Raw genomic sequence first — 22,789 nt, 5'->3', positions numbered from 1 at the left:
ATCAGTGGGAATATGGTTGTTAAAAAGATAATTTTGTAGTGTTTGGTATAATATGGATTTAGTTTGAAAGCACTTTTCTTAAGAATGTAATGTAAATTTACAAAACTATCTTTTTGTATAAAAATATGAAGTTAGATAAATTTACATTTTTTAAAATTTTCCAATTTTATCTTTTAAAATAATAAATAATAACATGAAAAAATTACATAATATTTGAATATTAATTGTTTAAATATTAAAAAATGTGAAGCTATTAAATTTGTATTTTTGTTATTAATACATAAAATATTAAAAATAATTATTTTTTGTAATAATGCTTAGAATTATTACGAGAATAATAAGAAAAACATATTTTAAAATAGATTTCTAATTTTTGTTGTCTTTGCACTTATTTGTCTAATTATTTTAAAAAAAAAAACAAATAACAAATGTTTTTTATAATATAAAAAATAAAAATAGATTAAATCAATAAAATTCAAGCTAATAAGTTCATATTAAATTAACCCAAACTTAGTTTAAACACTAAATAATTAAAAAAAACTAACAATTTTTGTTGAGTTTTTTTACATCAAAAGTTTTGTTTCTTGATTTTCAGCAGCATTTGTTTCCGAAAGTTGTAATTTCATTCATCAAGTAAAGAATTCTTCAAAAATACATATGCTCTGTCACAGTAATTTGCAATCTATGTTTGTCAACAAAAAGCAAGCATAAAAGTCAAACCCTTGTATGCTATATCCAAAAAACTCAAATCTACAAAGTCTTTTAGTTGTACATTTTTACAACACTCACAATACACATGGAAAATACAAATAGCCACCACCATCAGCCACAAACCAGGAAGTATAATATCATAAAGACAAAACCCAACTCATATACGAATCCGCAGCAACACATATCAGAATCCCAAAACAAATTTGCAGCAACACATCAGAAACCTAGAACCAGCATGGCAAGCTGTTTTAGGTATTTTACAAGATTAAAACCATCATTAGTAACGACAACGTTGTGGAAAGGTGAGAGAAAAGAAGGGAGAGTTTCGATTTTGTTTCAAAATAAAATGTGATAGAGCTTGATTTGGTGAAATCTTTAGATAGAAAGAAAAAGATATGAGAAAAGAAAAATTAGATGGAGGGCTGGCGGTGGTTTTTTCAACAGTATTTTTTCTTTTGCAGTACATTCATAGCTACCAATACCTGAGAAGAAGAGGAGAAAGAGAAGGGTTGGGCTAGGGCTAAGGCTCGGATAATTTGGGGGAAGAAAAGTTCTAACTTTTCCTATGGGAATCACATTCCCATTGGTCATTGTAAGCACATTGCAAACGGAACACATTCCCTAGTGTTTTTTTTTTTTTCAAACCAAACCTTGGATGTCTTTACATTCAATTAAATTGGAGAGGAAGTGTCTCACATGCAACGTATCAGCGGCCCCCTTGAAGTAAAACTAAGGAGACACGAAAGAAGGAGGGAGGATTGTAGGCACTAACGTGATTTGAATATGTTGAGGGGAATTACTTGGCAAGATTCTTTCATGTTTTTCCTTTCAACGGAAGACATTTTTTTGTCGATCAAGCAATGTTTTCCTTTTCAAGCTTTTTATTCCTTCAAATCCTTTTTTAGGGGATGATTCAAAGCTAAAACTTGACTCAAGCTTTATTTCTTCACTTTCTTCCAACTTTATTTACTCAAAAATTTACCCTTTTGGCTATTGCACATGCTCCTATATATATATATATATATATATATATACACGCACACAGAGGAAAACATACACAGTCTTGCTTGCTGCAACGGTCAACTGCTGTAAACTCGGATATATTAAACCTGCCAGTGCCAAGGGCCAATGCCTAAAGAGCTGGAACTCAAAAAAGTGGGCCCATGTACGTGGCGGGATCTTATAGGATTAACGGGGGAGATTGACGAGGTTGAACAGCGTGTATGTCGAACCTCTAACAATTCGGTGTCTCCCATGGATGGAAGAAGTTCCAAATTCCAACCGCCAATAATATTCATCTTAACAATTAAGATCTGTTATCTATTACAGACAAAAACCAGAGTCGTCTGCCAGCTGCTGACGCTTCTCTTCTGATCTTCCAAGGTAAAACTAATAACAACAAACTCTTTCCTGGCATAGCAAAAACAAACTCTTTCTTTTTCTTTTACGATTTCTTTGCGATCTTTCTCCCAAGCTGCTTAAACCAATCCTTTTTTTTGTTTTGCAGATAAACTCGTCACCCTTTTCGTTCTTGATTCTTGATCTATATTTTTTCTGTTGATTATTATTGTTATTACTTAAATTTTGAGCTTCAAACCAAGAGCATCATACCCAGAAAAGGAAAATGGATGAGATGAAAGATAAATGGAAGGGGTTCGTGAAGAAAGTCAACAACCAATTTTCATCATCTTCTTCTTCATCTGGTAAATTCAAGGGGCAAGGTAGAGTCTTGGGTTCCTCTTCATCTGCACCTGTTAACCCCATCCTTAACCGTCCCACCCAAACTCAAACTCCCACTCCAAAGCCTATCTCTTCTTCCTCTTCTTCTTCAAATTCTAAGCCTTCAATGCCTTTAAAACCACCAGGTTCTGATCAAAATAAGCCCAGTTCTATTAATAATCCTGAGCCAACTCGCAAAACGGGAAATGGATTTGATCCTTATGACTCATTGATCACTTCTAGCAAAGTATCGAAAAATGGGTTCACTTTAAATATGTTTGAATGTCCAGTTTGTGGTGCTTCTTATACGTCTGAGGAAGAGGTGTCTATACATGTAGAAACTTGTGTTAATACTAATTCATCCTATAGAGAAGGCAGTGATGGTGTTTCGGGGTCAAATGAGAATGTGTTAGAAGAGTGTAGAAGTGGATTGGAGGTTTGTGTTGGTTCATATCTCTCAGGGAAGCCACCAGATGGGTCAGTTGAGGTGGTTCTTAGGTTGTTGAGGAATATAGTTAAGGAACCTGCGAATGACAAGTTTAGGAAGATTCGGATGACTAATCCAAAGATAAGGGAAGCAATTGGTGAGGTAGCAGGAGGAGTTGAATTGTTGGAGTTTGTTGGATTTGGGTTGAAGGAGGAAGGAGGGGAAATGTGGGAAGTTATGGAGGTTCCTAAAGAGGAGCAGATTACTTTGATTAATACGGCAATAGCATTGTTGGAACCACGAAAGATAGAAGAACTTAGGAAGAGTGAGAATTTGCCCTCCACAGCTCCAGCTGAGAAAGAGGAAAGTGTTGAACCAAAGAAGATTGACAGACAGGTAAATGAATTGTTAACTGATATTTTACTCTTTGGTCTAAAGCCCTCCCCCTCTTTCTCCCAATATTTATGTCTTCTCTGGCGTCTGGATTGCCTATTAATCCTTTACTTAATGCATTTAGAAATATTGTTTCCAGTCTTGGCTAGGATAAAATTGCTATGTGGAAAAGCGGTTAGTGACTTGCACTTTTTGGAGTGAAACAGAGACACAATAACTTGATTTTAGGAAGTGTTGCAAAATAGCTTCCATGCACAGTAGCTCAAAATGCAATAATTCCCTGCGATTTCAACAGTAGCAGTGTCCCTCTTGTGCTTTGTAAATCTTCAAGTACATTTTTTTTTTATAAATTCTATTAGGTCATGTAAACAAAATTAGATGCATATAAATAACTCATATGGAGTACTTTGGACAAAAAATGATGATATATAATAAAATACATGTGAAGATAATTTAACTACTCTCAAATTAATAAATATGAGTAGACTGATCATTATTGATATAGAAAAAACTATAAAGATGGTGAAAAACAAATCCAAACCTCCACTTTTTTTTACGAAGAACTATGATAATTTTTTTTTAGATCAGCAGAACAGTGATAATATTAAAATGAAATAAAGTGTTAATAGGTAACAAATGTAATCCTACGGAGGCAGTAAACTATAGAAGTGCTTTTGGTTAGCCAGTATCAAGGGTCCATTTGCATAAAATTTCGTATAAGGAGAGATATTTTACAATTGAAACTGTAAGGGTCTATGCATCCTGCACCTGATTGCACAGTTTATTTGGATTTTATCACAAATTTAGTGTATAGTGAGCACTAAATGGCAATATTTCACCTGTCAACATCTTTATGAAAGTCAACTGATCCCTATGATAAAGTGATGAATAGTGGATCATATGCATTGAAGTGCTCATTGCTCCATAGTGCACCCTCGTAAATTTTATGCAGTGTCAGTAAATGTTTTTTTAACAAATTTCCCCATCAATGTGAAGGGAAAGTAAGGAGCACTAGATGCCTGGTACCTCTCAATGGTAACTGTTGCCCTTCAGAATGTAGTAGAAAAGATGACAATAAAGCAATTTTACTGTGGGAAACTATGGTTGTAGACAGTTAATCCTTAACTCTAAATCTTGCAGCTCAAAATTGAACTTGAACTTGATTCACTGTTGATACTCTACACTATACTCAACTGAATTACCATATATGAAGAGTATGATAGGTAAATATGATATTCATCATAGAAAACATATTTAAAATGTTTTGATTAAGGTTGGAGGTTGCTTGAGTTCATAAGGAGTCAACTAGAACTTGATTATTGATTTCAATTGCTAAAGAGGTTATTTGAACTAGAGAGCAACCAAGTTAAGTTTATGTATTTAGTGATTGAGTACAAGTAGGTCATGAATAGCTTGGTACGCATCCTAAGGGAAACAGGACATGAAACCTACTTTTTGAGGCTGGGAGTCAATGGCAGAAGAAGCCTTAGTTTTATTTAATAAAGCCATTTATATGCAGGTTATAATATCCTAGTAATGTTTGATTGACTTTATTTATTTATTATTTTCCTTGATGAATGGCTAAATACAGCTTTAGCACATACAAAGTCAAGTATCCTAGTAAAACTGAGCCACAATAAAGCAAATGTCGAATTGATGTGATGTGGGTACTGCAAGAGGCTCATGCTGCTCATAGGCCTGAGAAATTAAGAGATATCAGTGTAGCATAGCTAGAAAAAAGGAGTTTGGCTGGGCTCATATGTTTTTCTTTCTAGACATTAATGATGGATTTTTTTTCTCTTTTGAAAGTGTCTGATTGTGGATTAAAACTGTTGCAAAGTGCAGGAAAATGTTAGACAAGAGTATCATCTTAATTCCACATGCTACCTTGCCGCATCACTAGCATACTTGAGTTCTTTTGTTTGGATATTCAACCAATACCATTCTGCTTGTTATTATGTTGCATAAACTTAGGTGGAATAAGGTAGAATATGTTTTCCTGTTACAGACTTGGATAGTATATTTGTTGCTGATATATTTATAGGTGTTAGATCATCAGATTTCTAGATTACAGGATGCAATTCAGGCTGCATGTTCACATTGTTCATTTCTGTATTGGTTTACATACAAGTTTCTTTGAACCCTGGTGAAGCAAGGATGCAATAAAGCATGGCTGACATAATTATTTACATTCGAACCTTCCGTCCCCACTAGAAAACAGAATGAAAAGAAAAGATGAAGAGTGTTCTTGCTCTTATTACCGATGTCTACACATACAAGTATCAATAGTGCAATTTTTTCTTTCAAATAGAAATGTTCCTTTATATGCAAAGTTTGAATCTCTCTGCTATGGTTCTGGTGTTTCCCAGTATTTTGCTTACGTGGACAGGTAGTATTTGGCTATTGAAATGAATATATGGTGAAAATATTTGTTGGTGTGGCCATTAATAAAAGCTTTTTGTCAACAAATGGGAAACCAATTGTGATACTAGCTTCTTTTATGTAGCTCCTACAAAAAATTTTTTGGTAAAACATCTATGTTTTCTGTATAAAATCACTGTCATGATACACTTCTGGAATGTTACTGACAGTTGCCTTCGTTTATGGTTGGTGTAAATGGTACATTAAAAATTATAGGAAAATTGACCAGATAGCTCTCTATTTAACTGTTTCACTTTCGACTTCTATGTTTTGGTTAATCTTTTATGTCATTTTACTATTTGATTCTCATATGTGACTCTTTCTGTTATTGATTTCTCCATTTTATCTTGTTGAATGTTGGTATTCAGTGATTATGCACAATTTTATACTGTTAATCAAGATATTTGATGTGCTTTTGTCTCCCATTATCACCATATCTCAGTACTCTTACTACATTTAACCTATTCTTTTGCATTTCAAGTTTAAAAATTTATTTCAGGACTTCACTTTTTTGGGTTTATATAAGTGATTATTATTATTTGGTTTTGTCCACATACATTTATAACTTAAAACATGAGTTTTCTCAATATAGATCCGGGTCTTCTTCTCTGTACCTGAAAACATAGCAGCAAGAATTGAGCTACCAGATTCTTTCTATAACCTATCAGTTGAAGAGCTCAAGAGAGAAGCAGATATGAGAAAGAAAAAGATTGCAGAATCCCAGCTTTTAATCCCTAAATCTTACAAGGAAAAACAGGCAAAAGCAGCCAGGAAGAGGTATAGAAGAGCGATCATCCGCATCCAGTTTCCTGATGGAGTAGTGCTTCAAGGTGTTTTTGCTCCTTGGGAGCCAACTAGTGCTCTTTATGAGGTTAGTCCTAGTCTAGGTGTTGTCTACTGTTATATTACTTCCTGTTAGTTTCTTCAATTTAGTTAAAAACAGTTTCTTGATACCTAAACAATTTTGAGGCCTTATTTCTTAACAGGTATCTTTATATACTGCTAGGTGTGTTGAATGTCAAAAATGGTTATGATCTTGTCCACAAGTTATAGTTTTCTGGCTTGCTTTGCTTTTGTAGTATCAAGCCAAGAAACTTAGTTGCACTTTGGTTGTGCAAGATGCAAGTTGAGGGTCTCTTAAAACATTAGAATAGTCAGTTCTTGCAACTTGCAACAACATTTTGTATAGTGCACCTGCTAGAATCTGCAGTATCTAATTTCACATAGATCCTGCATCTCATCCTTATAAAGTCTTTCTTGGTTTGAATTAAGCAACATTTTTCAGGATTCTCAAATGATAACTTGTTGTTGGCAATGGAAGAATCATCTTCTGTTCGAATGACATTTTGCACCGCATGCCTGGATTTCCTCCTGCAGAATTAATTTGTATACCATAAAGCTTAATGTCATTAATCCGTGTCTAAACTTTCTTGTCTTTGGAATGTTACCTCTTCCATAAAAAATCTTATCCTTGAATTAAAAGTTTGCATATTTTCTGTGCGGAAACAGCATTACTGCAAGAGTTTGCTAATTATTAGAAGTGCATTCTGCGTGTAGCATTAATTTGTTGTACTTTTTTCAGTTTCATATCATAATGCATCCTGCACTAAATGCTTTTTGTTTATTAATTCTTTTGTTCTTTGGAGGTGGTGGTTTTGATCCCATCCCCACGTGTCTCAAGGGTGGAGTGATTATGTTTCTGGGCTAGAAAGTGTTGTCTGGATTTAAATTCCATGAATTGTCTATGGCTTAGCATTTTGAGCAATTCAGTCCCGAAAAAGAAAGTATTATAATATTATTCTAAAAAAATTGGCCTTCAGTTAGGAGCTTTTGGCATTATTATAAATTGGCTTAGTATTGTGAATAAAACTTCTGTTTACCTTTCAATTTCTTAAAGAAAGGCCTTTTTGGTGTAAAGAAATTAAATACATCCTTTCCCCTCATAATGTTTAGTACTTTGAAGAAATTTCCAGGTTTACTAATCTGTGGAATTTTGTATTTTTAATACGATTTATAAAGCTTTGTGCTTAGTTGAGGAAAGAAGGTTTATATGCCTGAAATTAACAGATAAAATTAATTAATGCGCAAGTGTTAGAATTTCATATGATTTGTGCTCTTTTTGATCTTCAGTTTGTCAGCTCAGCACTGAAAGAACCCTGCCTGGAGTTTGAGCTGTTAGATCCTGTAATGGTTAAACGGCGGGTGATCCCTTCTTTTCCTGCAGCAGGGGAGAAAGCCAGGACGCTGGAGGAAGAGGATTTGGTCCCCTCGGCACTTATCAAATTCAAGCCTATTGAAACAGATTCTGTCCTCTTCACAGGGCTTTCTAATGAACTACTAGAAATCTGTGAACCCCTCGTAACAGATTGAGCATCTGCTCCTAGAAATCAAAGCTTTGATTCACCTTTCTATAATTTCTTGGGTACTGAAATCCTATACAGTGGTTTTTAAAGCTGTCAACTCTTCATGATTGTAATTTTCACCAAAGCCTGATTTTTGTTCCCTTGTACGTTACCTAGTGGACAAGAGTTGTCAATGTCCTTGGCGGAGGCCTGAGTCCACTCGTTCTTGTGTTTCGATGATAAATTCAATTCATAATACTAGTATCTACTAAGCTGTGTAAAGTAAAGATATGATTTCGAACGTGTCAAGGACGATGGTAAAGCATGGAGAATTCAAGCTTTATTGCAACGAAAGATGCACTGTAATGTTCTTTGGATGGTAGGCTAGCTGCTTTTCCCAACAAAAGTTGCCAGCATAAAGCCTCCACCCTGTGTGGTGTCAAGCTAATCCAAACCATTCCCTAAATATTATCATTGGTCGTACTTTGGTTTCCTAACGATTTAGTCGAGTAATCCCCAGAAAGTGTACTATACCAAATGACTCTATCTTGCATGTCTTTGCAAAAGGTCTAATCACCAGGTGGCCCATATTTGTTCCATTGTCCGATTTCTCAATCGAATAGCTGTCTTCGTTGTTGAATTTGCCGTGTACATATGCTATTGACCCAACTATCAAAGTTGGCCACCTTGCCCTCCTTGTTCACTACTAATGCAAAAAATTCTAGGAAAAGCAGTTTTGAGAACAAAAGGATCAATTCACATATTTGTCCAGAAATCGACACTTTTACCGTTATCAATGGCAATACCAAAGCCCAAAGCAACTTGAAAAATTATTTGTTAGTGGGTGATAAGGGTATGATAGGGCATGATAGTTGCTTATCCTTACCTTAGGGGTTTAGAGTTTCTATAGGTTGTGGTTTGGTTGCCCCAATCGTGGTTAGAAATACTTATATATAAATAAAAATAATAGGATAAAACACATTAATCTCTTTAAGTTTTGATCAAAATTATAAAGAGGTTCATTAGTTTTCGAAATTGACACTTCATCTCAAAAAAATATTTTTCATTGGACATGAAGTCCAACTGTTAGTCAACAGTTAGTATTTCCATCAACTTACTGACGTGGTAAGCGTAAAAAAGTAATTTTACTCTTAATTAGTTTTTACAATTACAATTATATACTTTTATTATTTTATTATTTTTTATTAATTAAGAAAAAAAAGGCTCCCCATTAAGGCTTCCCAAAGGAACTCCGGTGCTCCCCTCCTTTGCGATCGGTGCTCCTCTTTCTTGGCTTCCTACTTTTTTAAAAAAAATATAATAATAATTTTTAAAATTAATAAAAAAAAAAGACATTTAAGTCTTTTCATTATTTCTGTTAACAATGTTTGTACTTTTGGAGCAAAGTATCTATTTAGAAAACTAATGGATCTCTGTGTTATTTCGATCAAAATTTAAGAAAATCAAGGTATCTTACCCAACATAATAACATATGCATATAAAGTTTTTTGAAGTCTTGAACTGTTCGGGTTGACGATGAGTGTATGTATGTTTTTTACTCAAAGAGTCAAATTTAAATCTTTTTTCTTTGAATTACAAATACATATATAATATATGCATATGAATTTCTAACTCATTTTCAATTTGTCACCAGAATATGCAATTATTTTCAAAGAAATCTTGAAACCATTTGTAATTGCTTCAATGTTTTCTTCTGTCTATGCCTTGATATAACTTATCGAATATCTTGTCCGATAAGAACTGCATAATAAGATTAATTTGATAATAATACAAAAAGCATTGTATACTGATGTTATATATTGGTGGAATATTATAGCAAATTACATGAAAAGGCTCAATATTTTAGTCGAAATTGGGGAAAAGCAAGCTCTAGCATACCAAACACAATCATATAGAAATTACAACTTTCAAAAGTATACAATTACAATTAATGTGAATGAGAAATTAATCATGCCTTAACCAGAATCGTGATAGATATTCTTCTTAATTAGTAGTATACAAAATTATATATTTCTAATCTTGCATGTCATTGTTGTTTTGGGCATGATTAAAAGTGCATCATAGTCTAAATTGACAATTGCTAAGAAAGCATTTCTTTCAAAATTTTCACTAGTTCTTTTGTCCTAATACAGATCTTTTGTTAGAAAAGAATTGAAAAATAAAAGAAAACAAAATAAAGCAAGTAAAACCGCTAGGAAGTCTGAGGCATGGTATCACTGTCCTTAAAGATAACTTCTGTCCTTTCGAAGTATAAAACTCGGTGCAAAAGAACTGTAACAATTATTCTCTAAGATTCAACATACCTTTCCTTATAATTTGCACAAACTAGTAAGAGATGGCAGTAACATCAAAGAAAAAACCCAACTACAAAAAAAAAGAAGTAGAGAAAATAAGCAAAGAAGACTTAAGAGAATATGAGAGGCTTTGGTGCATTGTAAGTGAGGTAAGGAGGCCATATTTATAGGTAAAGAATGAAGTGAACGTTACATCAAATCAAGGAATTGAGAAAAACTTCATTAACATGTATACTTAGTCAGGTATACATTGTAACAAAATCAGGAGAGTCATCAGCATGGTAGAGTACTTGGTCTGATAGACATTGTTTTGTTGTAGCAAAACCAAAAGAGTTATCAGCATGTAGAGTTTAAGTTTGATTCAATCAAAGGCTAAGAAAGCTTTAAAAATATTAAAGTCAAAGTACAAAAATTCACTTGAGCTTAACTCACGTGTATACTCGCACACAGGGGGGGATATGAATTTTCTCAAGGCCCAGTCCGATCTCGTGTGCGCACGAGCCCACTTCTTTTTTTTCTTTGCAATAAGCCTATAATGGGTTTGCTTATTTAAAGCACTCACACCTTTATATATCTTAACAATGTGTGATGTTTGAACCTTATGAAATACACTATTTTTCCAACAATCCCCCACATATTTCATAAGGTCTTATAAAAAGTTTTTGCTGAGTCAAATTTCATTTAAGTGTAATGCATTATGACTAGTGCTTTTTAAGCTATGAACTAGACTTAGAGAGAATGAAACATAAATCACAGAATTTTGATGTAGTTTATAACTTATATGAACCAAAAAGTCTTTATGTGAAATATAGTTTTTATCAATCACATTATATCCTCACAATTTATGCTATTCAATGCAGTTTTGCACGAATAAGCCATGTGTATACTTGGTTATTCATAAGTGCTCTAGAGAATTTACCACGATTCTCATAGAAGCGGCCCCACCCTACACTTATATAAGTGATTCCATCAAGTGTATACTATAGTTTGATACACTATCTATAAAAGATATGAAATTCATTAAGAGTTTAACTCAACCTCTCTTGTATTGTAGTTTTGTACTATTCATACACCATAGGAGAGACAATAATTTTAATAGTGTATTAATTTATCAACAAGTAACTTGTTATTACCCATATGAACCTAATTCATGGGATCTCCAATCACGTAGGTTATGTTACTATTATTTGTTTATTTCCTCAATTGGCTTAAGTACTTTCCCCCTCGATGTACCATTAATTAATTTTCTTCTTAGGGATTTAGTAAGAGGATCGGCCAAATTCAACTTTGACTTCATATAATTAATGGATATAATTCTATCTCTAAGCAGCTACTTTACTACATCATGTCTCAAACAAATATATCTATTTTTACCATTAAAAGTTTTATTCTTTATAATGGCTATTACTGCTTGGCAATCACAATGCATAGACACAGAAGGTGTTGGTTTCATTTCCAACGAAATATTTGTTAAGAGGTTTCTCAACCACTCAACCTCATTGCCAACTAACTCTAAGCTACAAATTCTGACTTCATTGTGTATTTAGTAATTATTGTTTGTTTCATTCATTTTCAAGTTACAACACCCCCACCAAGGGTGAATACATAACCAGTTATAGATTGTCTCATATGAATCTGAGATATAGTTAACATCATTGTATCCTTCAAATACAATGGGAAATCCATTATACAAAATACCATAGTTTATGGTATCTTTCAAATATTTCATCACTCTGTTCAAAGCAGTTCAATGATCTTGATTGGGGCTTTGTGTATATCTACTCTGTCTACACACAGCATAAGCTATATCAGGTCGAGTACAATTCATCAAATGCAGCAAGCTCCCAATAATCTGTGCATACTCAGACTGAGCTACACTATCATTTTTATTTTTCTTTAATTGTATATTACTATCATAAAGAGTACTCACAAGTGTGACATCAAAATATCGAAACCTTTTAAGTAACTTCTCAACATAATGCTCTTATGTTAACATTAAGCCACTATCACATTATATGATTTTAATACCCAAAATAACATTGGCTTCTCCCAAATCTTTCATATCAAATTTAGAAGCCAAAAAACATTTTGTTTTATTTACCACATCAATGCATGTACCAAAAATAAGCATATCATCAACATATAAGCTAATAATCACACATTCACTATCAATAATTTTTGTGTACACATATTTATCAACTTTAATAATAGAAAATCCATTACTAACAAGAACTTGATCAAATTTCTCATGCATTATTTTGGTGCTTATTTCAAGTCAAATAAGGATTTAATCATTTTACAAACCTTGCTTTTCTTGACTAGGAAGAACACATCCCTCGATTTTTGCCATATAAATTTCTTCTTCTAAATCATCATTTAGAAAAGCAATTTTAACATCCATTTGATGAACAATAAGTTTATAAATTGAAGCTAAGGCAAATAAAACATGAATAGATAACATTATTGTTACTGGAGCAAAAATATCAAAATAATCAACATTTTGTTTTTGAGTAAAACCCTTTGTAACTAATCTAGCTTTGTATTTATTAATAGAACCATCAGGATTAAATTTTCTTTAAAAAATCCATTTGCAACCAATTGGTTTGGATTCAAGTGGTCAATCAACTAATTCCTAAGTTTGATTTTGTAAAATCGAATCAATCTCATTTTATATAGTTTCTTTCCAAAATGGACTTTCTTTAGAAGAAATTGCATCAACATAAGTTAAAGAATCATTATCTACAAGATAAGTATAAAAATCATTACCAAAAGAAATTTCTTTCCTTGGTCTCTTACTCTTCGAATCATCATTTTGTATTTCAAAATCATTTTTACTAAAGGGTGCATGAGAAATTATATTAGTTCTTAATGAAAAAATATGCTCAAAAAATTCAGCATTCTTTGTTTCAACAATTGTATTATAATCAAGAACATCACTTTTTAATACAAGAAATCTATATATAGCACTATCTATAGCATAACCAATAAACATGCAATCAAATGTCTTAGAACCAATTTTTTTTTTCTTAAAATCAAGAAGCATTACTTTGGCAAGACACTCCCACACTTTCAAATACTTTAAGTTAGAAGATTAGCCTTTCCATAATTCATAAAGTGTCATAACAGTTTTCTTATAAAGAATTATATTTTAAATATGACATGCAGATAATAAAGCTTCACTTTACAAAATTTCATGTGCATTAAAACTAACAAGCATTGAATTCATCATTTCTTTTAAAGTTCTATTTTTCCTTTCAGCTACACCATTTGATTCGGGGGAATGTAAAGGAGTAATTTCATGAAATATTTCTTCTTTTTCATAAATATCATTAATCGGTATGTATTCACCCCCTCTGTTTGATCTAACTCTTTTTATCTTTATATTCAATTGATTTTCTACCTCAACTTTATATTTAATAAACATGTCAAAAGCTTCATATTTATGCCTAAATAAATAAACTTTAGTAAATCTAGAATAATTGTCAATAAATGTAACATAATATTGCTTACCACCTCTAGTCATAGTTTGCTTTAGATCTCCTAAGTCTATATGAATTAAACTTAATAATTCATATTCTCTATTTACTGAAATACAAGTTTTCTTAGTTGATTTTGTTTCAACACATATTTCACACTTATTAAAGCATCCATTTTTAATACTAGAAATTAAACCTAATTATTGCATTTTCTTAATATAGGGAATGCTAACATGTCTTAGTCTACCATGCCATAAATCAATAGAGTCAATCATGTAAGCGAAAGAACTAGCATTTTCATTCAAAACATTGGAAATGTTAAGTACAAAGAGTTCTTGATTGCAATAACCTTTACCTACAAACACATTTTTTTTGTCATTATAATCTTGTCAAATTCGAATGACACTTTCACACCAACCTTACCCAATAAGGCCACAGACACCAGGTTTGCCCTTATATTGGGAAAATGAAGAACATCATTTAGAGTTAAGGTCTTGCCAGATATGAGCTTGAGAAAAACTTTCCCTTTACCAAGAACTTGAGTAGTTTGAGAATCACCAAGGTATATTATTTCTTCTCCTTTCCCTACTAGAGTATAGGAAGTAAAGGCATTTCTGTTTGCACTAATATGCTTAGTAGCACCTGAGTTTACCACCCATTCCTTCACTGGCCACCATATTGGCTTGTGAAATGATCGCAGCAATTACATCATCGGATTCATCTGCTTTGACCAGGTTGACTCTTGGATTAGCAGGTTTGTCATTTCCCTTTGCTCTTTTCTTGCATTGTGCTGCATAATGCCTTAGCTTTCTACAAACAAAACAACTACCCTTTTTTTAAAAGGGAGGATGAGAAGCTTTGGGTTTATTATCAAGTTTATAAAGGTACCTTTGTTGACGCTGGGTTCTGCCTTGAATCAGATTGGTTTTAGTTGCAACTTCTTTCGCTTTGGAGGCCTTAATCTCCCTTCGGACTGTGTCTTCAATGATGATGTGCACAATCCAGTCTACAAGTGACAACTGCTTTTCCTTGTGCTTCAGTTATTGCTTATAGCCATTCCATGATTCTGACAGCTTCTCAATTAGCAACCCAACAACGAACTCTTCTTGCAACTTGATTTTTTCAACCTTTAAGTCATCCACCAACTTGTGGTATTCATGGATTTGACTTTTGATGTCCTTGTCATTTATCATTTTTCAACAATAAAAGTTGTCAATCACGAACTTCTGTTTCTCAACATCTTCTACAGTGTATTTGGCAATCATTAACTTCCATATATGCTTTGCTTTTTTGTAGAGACTATATATATCAAACTGCTCATTAGAAAGTGTGCTAATGATTGTATGCCTGCATACCTTATTTGCGTGCATCCATGGTTCTAGCATCTTAACATCATCTGGCTTAGAATCAATTAGCACAAAAGCCACCCCATGAACATCAAGAAATGAAAAAATCTTTTCTTGCCATCTTTTAAAGTTTCTACCATCAAAGACTTCTACTTTGAAAATATCTAGAAATGGTTTGGCATATGAAACCGAAGGCAGAGGAGAAACGGTCAACGGAATAGGAGCCATGGTGGAATCATTAACAGTGGTGGTGGCAATTAGGACAAAGGCAACAGTAGGAACAGAGGCAGTAGTTGGAATAGTGGCAGCAGCATTATTAATGTGAGAATCTATTATCTTAAGATTGTTAGAAAAAAATTGAAAAAAAATAAAATAAAATAAAGCAAGTAAAAATACTAGGAAGTCTGAGGCATGGTATTACTATCTTTAAAGATAATTTTTGCCTTTTCGGAGTATAAAACTCAATGCAAAAGGACTGTAGTATTTATCTTCCAAGATTCAACAGACCATTATTTATAGTTTGCACAAACTAGTAAAGGATGGTAGGAACAGCAAAAAGAAAGAACCCAATTAGGAAAGAAAGAACCCAGTTAGGAAAGAAAGGCAGCAAAGAAAATAAGCAAAGAAGACTTAAGAGAAGATGAGATGCTTTGGTGTGTTGTGAGTGAGGTAGGGAGGTTGTATTTATAGGTAGATAACGAAGTGAACGTTGTAGTAAATAAGGTGAATATTGTATCAAATTAAGGAGTCGAGAAAAACTTGGTCAGCATGTATACTTAGTCAAGTATACGTTGTAGGAAAATCAGGAGAGTCATCAGTATGGTAGAGTAGTTGGTTAGATAGATGTTATTTTGTTGTAGCAAAACTAAGAGAGTCATCAGCATGTAAAGTTTGAGTTTGATTCAATCAAAAGCTAAGAAAGCTTAAAAAAAATTTAAAGCCAAAGTATAAAAATTCACTTGGGCTTAGCCCACGTGTATACTCACGTGCAAGGAGGGAAATATGAATTTTCTCAAAACTTAGTCCGATCTCGTGAACGCGCGAGCCTCTTCTTTTTTCTTCTTTGCAACAAACCTATAGTAGATTTGCTAATTTAAAACTCACACATTTATGTATCTTAGTAACGTGAGATATTTAAATCTTATAAAATACATTATTTTTTCAACATCTTTCATGTCATTGACAACCTTTTATTTCCATATACAAATACTCATAACTGGATTCACTAGTATACCTCAAAAGAAGAAACCAATATCCATGGTGCAGAGGATCTTTAACCCTTTGAAATTTTTCACATTATAATTTCGAGACACAATCCACAAGAATCATGATTGCTCAAACCGGGGGGCAGTTTGCTGATAAACTTAAACCCAAATAGTGAGCTCACTTTGTAGTTTGGGGGTCTTGGAAGCAAGCAGAAGCATATCACATGGGGGAATCTTTTATAGGATCTGAGGACCCAAAAAGCCATATCCAAAGAAAGCTAGTTTCACATGTGCTTCAAAAACTGTCAAGAAATCAGCATGTGATAGGTCCAAATCCAATTATAATTGTCCCCGCAGCATTTCTTCCAAATGCTCAAAGTCTCCCTCAAGCATCCCAGAAAAGGAGTCAACAACCCTAGCTAGCTACTAGCAAATACTGAATTATTATTGCTGTTACTATTTTTCATTGGTGGTTCTGCATTGAACGTGATGTGCTTGCTCTGAGCAAGCAGTCGTAGTTTTCTTTATCGCACTGCCATCGAATTGAAGGATGGCAAAAGCAATCAGTGATCACCTTTTGAACATGACACTTGAGATGAACCTCACAGATTTCTTGGTTCCAATTTTCCAAACAAGTCAACCGATGGAACGTAAGGGGAAAACAAAGGACTAATGCAGGGCTCAGCGAACATGTTCTTTTCTTGTCTTGTTGTGTGCTACATTACTTTATTTCCTTGGTATAAAATATACTTATTCTCATGTTGGATTCGGGTAGTGGCTTTGTTTTGGGTTTCAATTTAATGATATCACTCCATCATCCCACTGTTAATAAATTAACTAAAACCCTCCTCCAAAAGAAAATGGTGGGTCAGAAAAGAGAGCAACAATATTACAAAAATTATAAAAGATCAAAGGAACAGGCTGAGACAAAAATTATGATTAAGTATGGGAGATAAAGGTTGTGATAGAAGTTCTTAATCCGTCATGACCTTTCCCAATCCGAGGTTCACTCTCAATTTCTTTCCTTTTTACAACTACACACCTTGTCATTAAATTAAACCTTTTTTTATTTAGAAATTATTTTTTTATTAAATAAGGTTTATATTTTTTTTCCTAAATTAAAAAAAAATCAAGTTCTTCAAATAAAAGATCCATGTATTAATTATTGTATCTAATGAGCACTCGAGTGCCAAATTAAACTTATTTCAATCATAAACTCATATGGGTGATTGGTCTGAAAAAAATGTCTACCTGTTTTCCTCTATGGTTATCACGTGCATATTTTTTCTTAGTGGAACTTAATCCATCTTTCTTTTCAGTTAATCTTCCCTTCCAAAGGAAACATCCCTACCCATTAAGGGCAAAACAACACTGTTAATTACTCTAAACCAGTCTTCCATTTTACATAGGAGGAAGTCCAAAAGAAGAGTGAAAAATTGTAAATTTAACACAACACATGCCCAGCTTCACATCAACACTGATAGGGAATATTTGGTTTCTATATTTGTTGCCTAACCTCACAAAAGCAAATTACTATCTTGTTGAATAAAAAAACCCACATGCGTGCTAATAGATTAGTATTATGACTATTATTCTCACACCCAAATAATATATATATATATATATATATATATATATATATATATATGTATATATCATACTATACAAAACAACTCTATCATAAATTCTTATCATGCTGAATAATAAAATAGAGACGTGGGGTTAGGAAGAATAGGATAACTGCTTGGTCAACTTGAAGTGGACAACAAGAAAGAAGAAAGAGAAATAAATTAATGAAATTACTATAAAAAATCAAAATATTTTAAGATTTCTATGGGGGCCTCAGCACATGGCATTGTCCATCTCAGTAATAATAATACATGCCCCGTAATAAAATTTATATAATAAAATGAGCACATTTTCTTGAAATATGTACTCTTAATGAAGTTTTCCATGTGCATATAATATTTTTTTAAAGTTACATAATAGAACATACTGAAAGAATTAATAGAAAAAAGCAGCACGATGACTTTGCATTATTGCTTCAAAATTTTGCTTTTCTCCAACGAGAAGGGTTCAATTTTTATATTTAAAGGTAGGTAGTGGAGTAGTTTAAATTGACTTGAATATTTTGTTTATTGATATAAAACAGGGAAGAAAAGAATAGTCGAAGCAACCTACCAAGGCTTGTGCTATTTTATTCTTATTTTAAATGTGCTTCATCCCCTTCACGCCATAGCTTTCTCTGCTGACCATTTCATATAGATATATGCCTATTCCGTTAGGGTTATTAACCCAACATGCAAATTGAGTCAAAATTAAATCAAGTAAATGATTTTTACGTAATAATACCTCTCCCTCTCAAACAGTTTTAACTGAGCTTATTAATTTGTTTGTCCTAAGTAACTAGCAGACATGAAACCCATTTGACATTTCTAGCAAGGTCTTATATCCTGAACGCTTTTCTATTTTCTGCCATATTGGCAGTTCAGCTCTGTACTCTTCTTCTTTCTTTCTTTCTCTTAACTCCTTTCCACACGTTTATAATCAATTGACTTCGATGAGCATTGAAAATATTTGATAGGACATCAATTGCGGCCGAAAAGGGGGCCACCCAAAGTTTATATTTATCCATAGCTATATATTTTTAGGGCAAAAATGTTTTCTCTCTTTTTTAATTCAATAAATTTGTATTTTCTTTGCAATAATTCAAAAGAGGAAGCTCCCCAGAAAGGTCCCTGGGGAGGGTTCGGGTATTCCAATCCTAGTGAGAAGATTTATGCTACTGACGAGAGAGGAGGTGATGTGGTGAGGAAAGAGACCACAGCATGGTTGAACTTGAAAGGGAGAAAGGGAGATATGGGATATTACTGTTTGCTGTGGTTGCTTGTTGGAATTAATAAATATATTATCATTTTTTAATAAAAAATATTCTCATTATTAAATCAGAAAAAATGATTGTCATCACAGCAAAATGAAGGTCAATGTGGTGAGATGCATGCAGATGTTCCAATATGTGCATGCAAAATGATTACAAATATGATTACTTCTTTATATATACAAATGAGAAAGATTATTTCTATATATATTACTTTCATGTTGCCGGTATCTATATTCATATGTAGTATTATCTATTATGAGATTAGATTGTATAGGAGAAATGTATAGTGATGTAATTGTTTTGTGTCCAATTAATACAAGTTGATTGTGTAAAATTAAAAAATCGAAATAATTGGTACTAACCTTTATTGGAGTTTGATTAAATGAAGAGGACCATATCTTTCATTATATAGATTTGAATTCGAAAGATTTATTTAATTTACTTAAATCAAAAGTTGACTCAACCCGATTTGATCATAAAAACGTCCATAATCCAAACGTTCTAATTTAAACTCAAAATTTTATCTAAACTCAAAGTAATACAAGTTCAAAATTACTTTAAAAGATAGAATCATCGAAAACAAAATCAAAACAATCTAAACTCACAACTACAATTAAGTATATTTTTTCTTTTTAAATTCTAATTTGATTAAACTATAATAAATATAACGCAAAACTATCAGTCTATTAATAAATTAACTTAAGGATAATAAAAATATAAAATCTCTTTTCCTTTACTCTTATATGTCTAATTTCTATATAATTTGTTTGGATTGAATACAAGATCTTTTTTCTTTGTTTAAAAGAGTAAAAAGAAAACAATTCTTTATATTATTATAATTAATTCTCAATTACTACATTTTATACATCATAGATTAGATATTTCATTCTCATCAAAAAAAATAATACGGAATAATTATAATAAATCTTAAAATGTATTGCATGAATAAAATTACTAGTGATTTTAAAATTTTGATTGATCTCGTTACTTAACTGTAATTTATGATGAATTTAATTAGTTGATAAAATTTGATTTGATTATATAATATATTAAAATCTAATTTTATTTAATTTTAAAAATACAATATAAACTCGAATAACACTTTAAAATATTAATATTCAAAATTCAAATAATTTAAATTTAAAATAATTTTAAATTCGAAATAGTCAAAATCTAAAACTGACTCGGAATGTAAAAGATCTAAATTAACCTACCTCCAAAGTTAAATCATATGAGCTAAAAAAAAAAAGAAATCTTTTTTGAAAGGAAAAAAAAAAAGAATTAGGTGCACCATGACCACGGAAGGGGAGGGTGAGGCACGTGGTACTGTAACGAGCAATAAAGAATAGTAGCACGTGATTTATTGTTTGTGTTAAAAAAAATAAGAAACGGTCATGAGGGTGGCGCTCAATTATTGGATGTGGTACAACTATAACACGTGTGAGCTGTTATGATCTTTTTGTCACAGCTTAGTGACGCGCGCTGTTGTACTGTACAATGCTCCGCCTCCGCACTCCTTAGCATTAACGAAAATAAAATGTGAATAATTTTTCTTTCATGAAAAATATTTATGTTTAAATTATTATCGAATAGTAGTTATTTGTTTGCTTAGTAAAACAGTACGATTTTATTGATGAAATAATTAAGAAATAAATTTCTTCAGTAATATTAGAAAACTACATGAAGGAGCTACAATTTTCAATTAATTATGGTGCATACCAATTAAAAGATTTGCAACATATCTATATGTATAATATATATAAAGTACAAATACGTGTAATACTTTAATTGACAAGAAAAAAATATCATCATTTATTATATTTTCAAATTACTATTGGAAATAAATTTCAATTACAATTTTTAATTTTGAATAAGCACCACAAGTTTAAATTCAAGAAAAAAAACACCATAAATAAGAGTAATTGTAGGATGAGAATTGTCACTTTCACAGTAAAAAAATATCTTGGATAACTTTTATAATATATACATATATATATATATATATATATATACATGCATGTGTTTGGTTTGAGTTCAAAATATTAAATATTATTTTAATCTTCTTTGGTGTTATGAGAAAATTGACATTTGGTCAAAAAATTTAATGATAACTATTACTTTCTAAAATAGTAATCACTAATTTGCTTTAAGTTGCAAACTTGTAATGAACAATTTTACTTCGTTACCCTTCAAAACAAAGGGTTGCTTTTTACCATAACTAGACTATGGCCCGTGCATCGCACAAGGGCATCTTTTTATCTCTTTTTTTTTCTCTTTTTATTTTTTTTTTATGTACTCCACGTGGTTAGAAAAGGAAGCTCTTTTGAAGTTTTCTTATAAGTATGTTATAGATTTTGGTCACACTTGTTAGATGAGAGGGTTTAAATGCTATTAATTGAAAGTCCTTCATTTCAAGACTAATGCTTTGATGCGTTGAAAGTATGCTCTGCGTTGAAAATATGTTATACAAATTGCTAACCTTTTCCAACAATATTTTCTTTCAAGTATCACAAACCAACTATATAGGTATGTCGCACTCAAATATTTAATTTATTAATTAATACATAATTGTTATATTAAAAAATAAAATTTAAATATTCTTTTTTCAATTTTCAAAAAAATAAAAACTATACAAAAATATCGCATTGGAGCATTTGATTAATTAGTTGATACATAATTTTACTGTTAAAAGGTAAAATTCGAATCTCCTTTTTTCTAATTTCAAAAATAAAAAAACCTATGGAGAGATGTCAACATTTTACAAAGATGTCAACATTAAAGTTTATAAAAACTTCTATAGAATAATTTAAAATTAAAGCAATTATACAATGGAACAGCTACAAAGAGATTATAAAATGTCTATAAAAGTAGAGGTTACTCTTATCAGAATTATACATTCCATTTTAATTTTTACAAAGTGTTAAAAAAATTTTGACTTTAATGTATTTAATGTTATTTTTTAAATTTTTTTGTAAAATTTATATTTTTTATTTTTGATGATAAAAAATAAAAAAAATTAAAAATAAATTTGAATATAAGAATTTCAGATGTTGAAGAAAAGGAAAGATATAATTTTAAAACATTAAAAAATATGAAAAAGAAATTGAAATGGAGAGAGCAGTGGTGTTTTTGCCAAAGAAAACACACACGTACTAAGGCTGCGTGTCAAAACATTTGTGATTGTGTTGAAAGCCTAAAACAGTACAGGTGTCCACAATTTTTCTTTACACGCACCCCACCCTTCATATTAAAAAGAAACAACAAAAAAGCGGCGAGTATACGGAGTTGTTATCCGATTAATTGGCCACCAATAATAATTTAGAAATTAAAATCGGCAACACTGTTACAGTTAAGTCACGAGGAGACAAAAATTTCGTCACGTGTCATCCCTCAGACCAAAGACAGTACACATGTGCTGCCAACACCGACAGGTGGTGTCCGGCAATTAAAGCCTCAAAGCACGTGTTGAGTTACTGGCTTATCCGGTTACCTTACCGGATATTTCAGGTAATTTCCACACTTGTGTTTGAGAAAAAAGGGTTTTTATTTTAAT

The 22,789-nt window shown here is 32.0% G+C and overlaps 1 protein-coding gene across 1 annotated transcript; it reads left to right on the top strand.

Annotated features, from left to right (window-relative positions):
* The first annotated feature begins 1,894 nt into the window (after positions 1-1,894).
* PUX2 (plant UBX domain-containing protein 2) lies at positions 1,895-8,300 on the top strand. The gene is made up of 4 exons (XM_007045183.3): positions 1,895-2,094; positions 2,219-3,253; positions 6,264-6,542; positions 7,802-8,300. The coding sequence occupies exons 2-4, from the start codon at positions 2,336-2,338 to the stop codon at positions 8,039-8,041; spliced, it is 1,437 nt and encodes a 478-aa protein (XP_007045245.2). The 5' UTR covers positions 1,895-2,094; positions 2,219-2,335; the 3' UTR covers positions 8,042-8,300.
* The last annotated feature ends 14,489 nt before the right edge of the window (positions 8,301-22,789 follow it).

This window comes from Theobroma cacao, chromosome 2 (assembly GCF_053813885.1).
Source record: "Theobroma cacao isolate CCN51 chromosome 2, ASM5381388v1, whole genome shotgun sequence".
Taxonomy (NCBI): domain Eukaryota; kingdom Viridiplantae; phylum Streptophyta; class Magnoliopsida; order Malvales; family Malvaceae; genus Theobroma; species Theobroma cacao.
The sequence above is the reverse complement of the archived record's forward strand: the minus strand, read 5'-3'. Positions and strand labels throughout refer to the sequence as shown.

What these genes read in the sequence shown, in the direction of transcription:
- PUX2 (XM_007045183.3), top strand. Translation starts at nt 2,336, where the DNA reads ATGGATGAGATGAAAGATAAATGGAAGGGGTTCGTGAAGAAAGTCAAC. An exon ending in CAAAGAAGATTGACAGACAG is followed by an intron (nt 3,254 to 6,263) that starts GTAAATGAATTG and finishes TTCTCAATATAG; the next exon opens with ATCCGGGTCTTCTTCTCTGT. An exon ending in CAACTAGTGCTCTTTATGAG is followed by an intron (nt 6,543 to 7,801) that starts GTTAGTCCTAGT and finishes TTTGATCTTCAG; the next exon opens with TTTGTCAGCTCAGCACTGAA.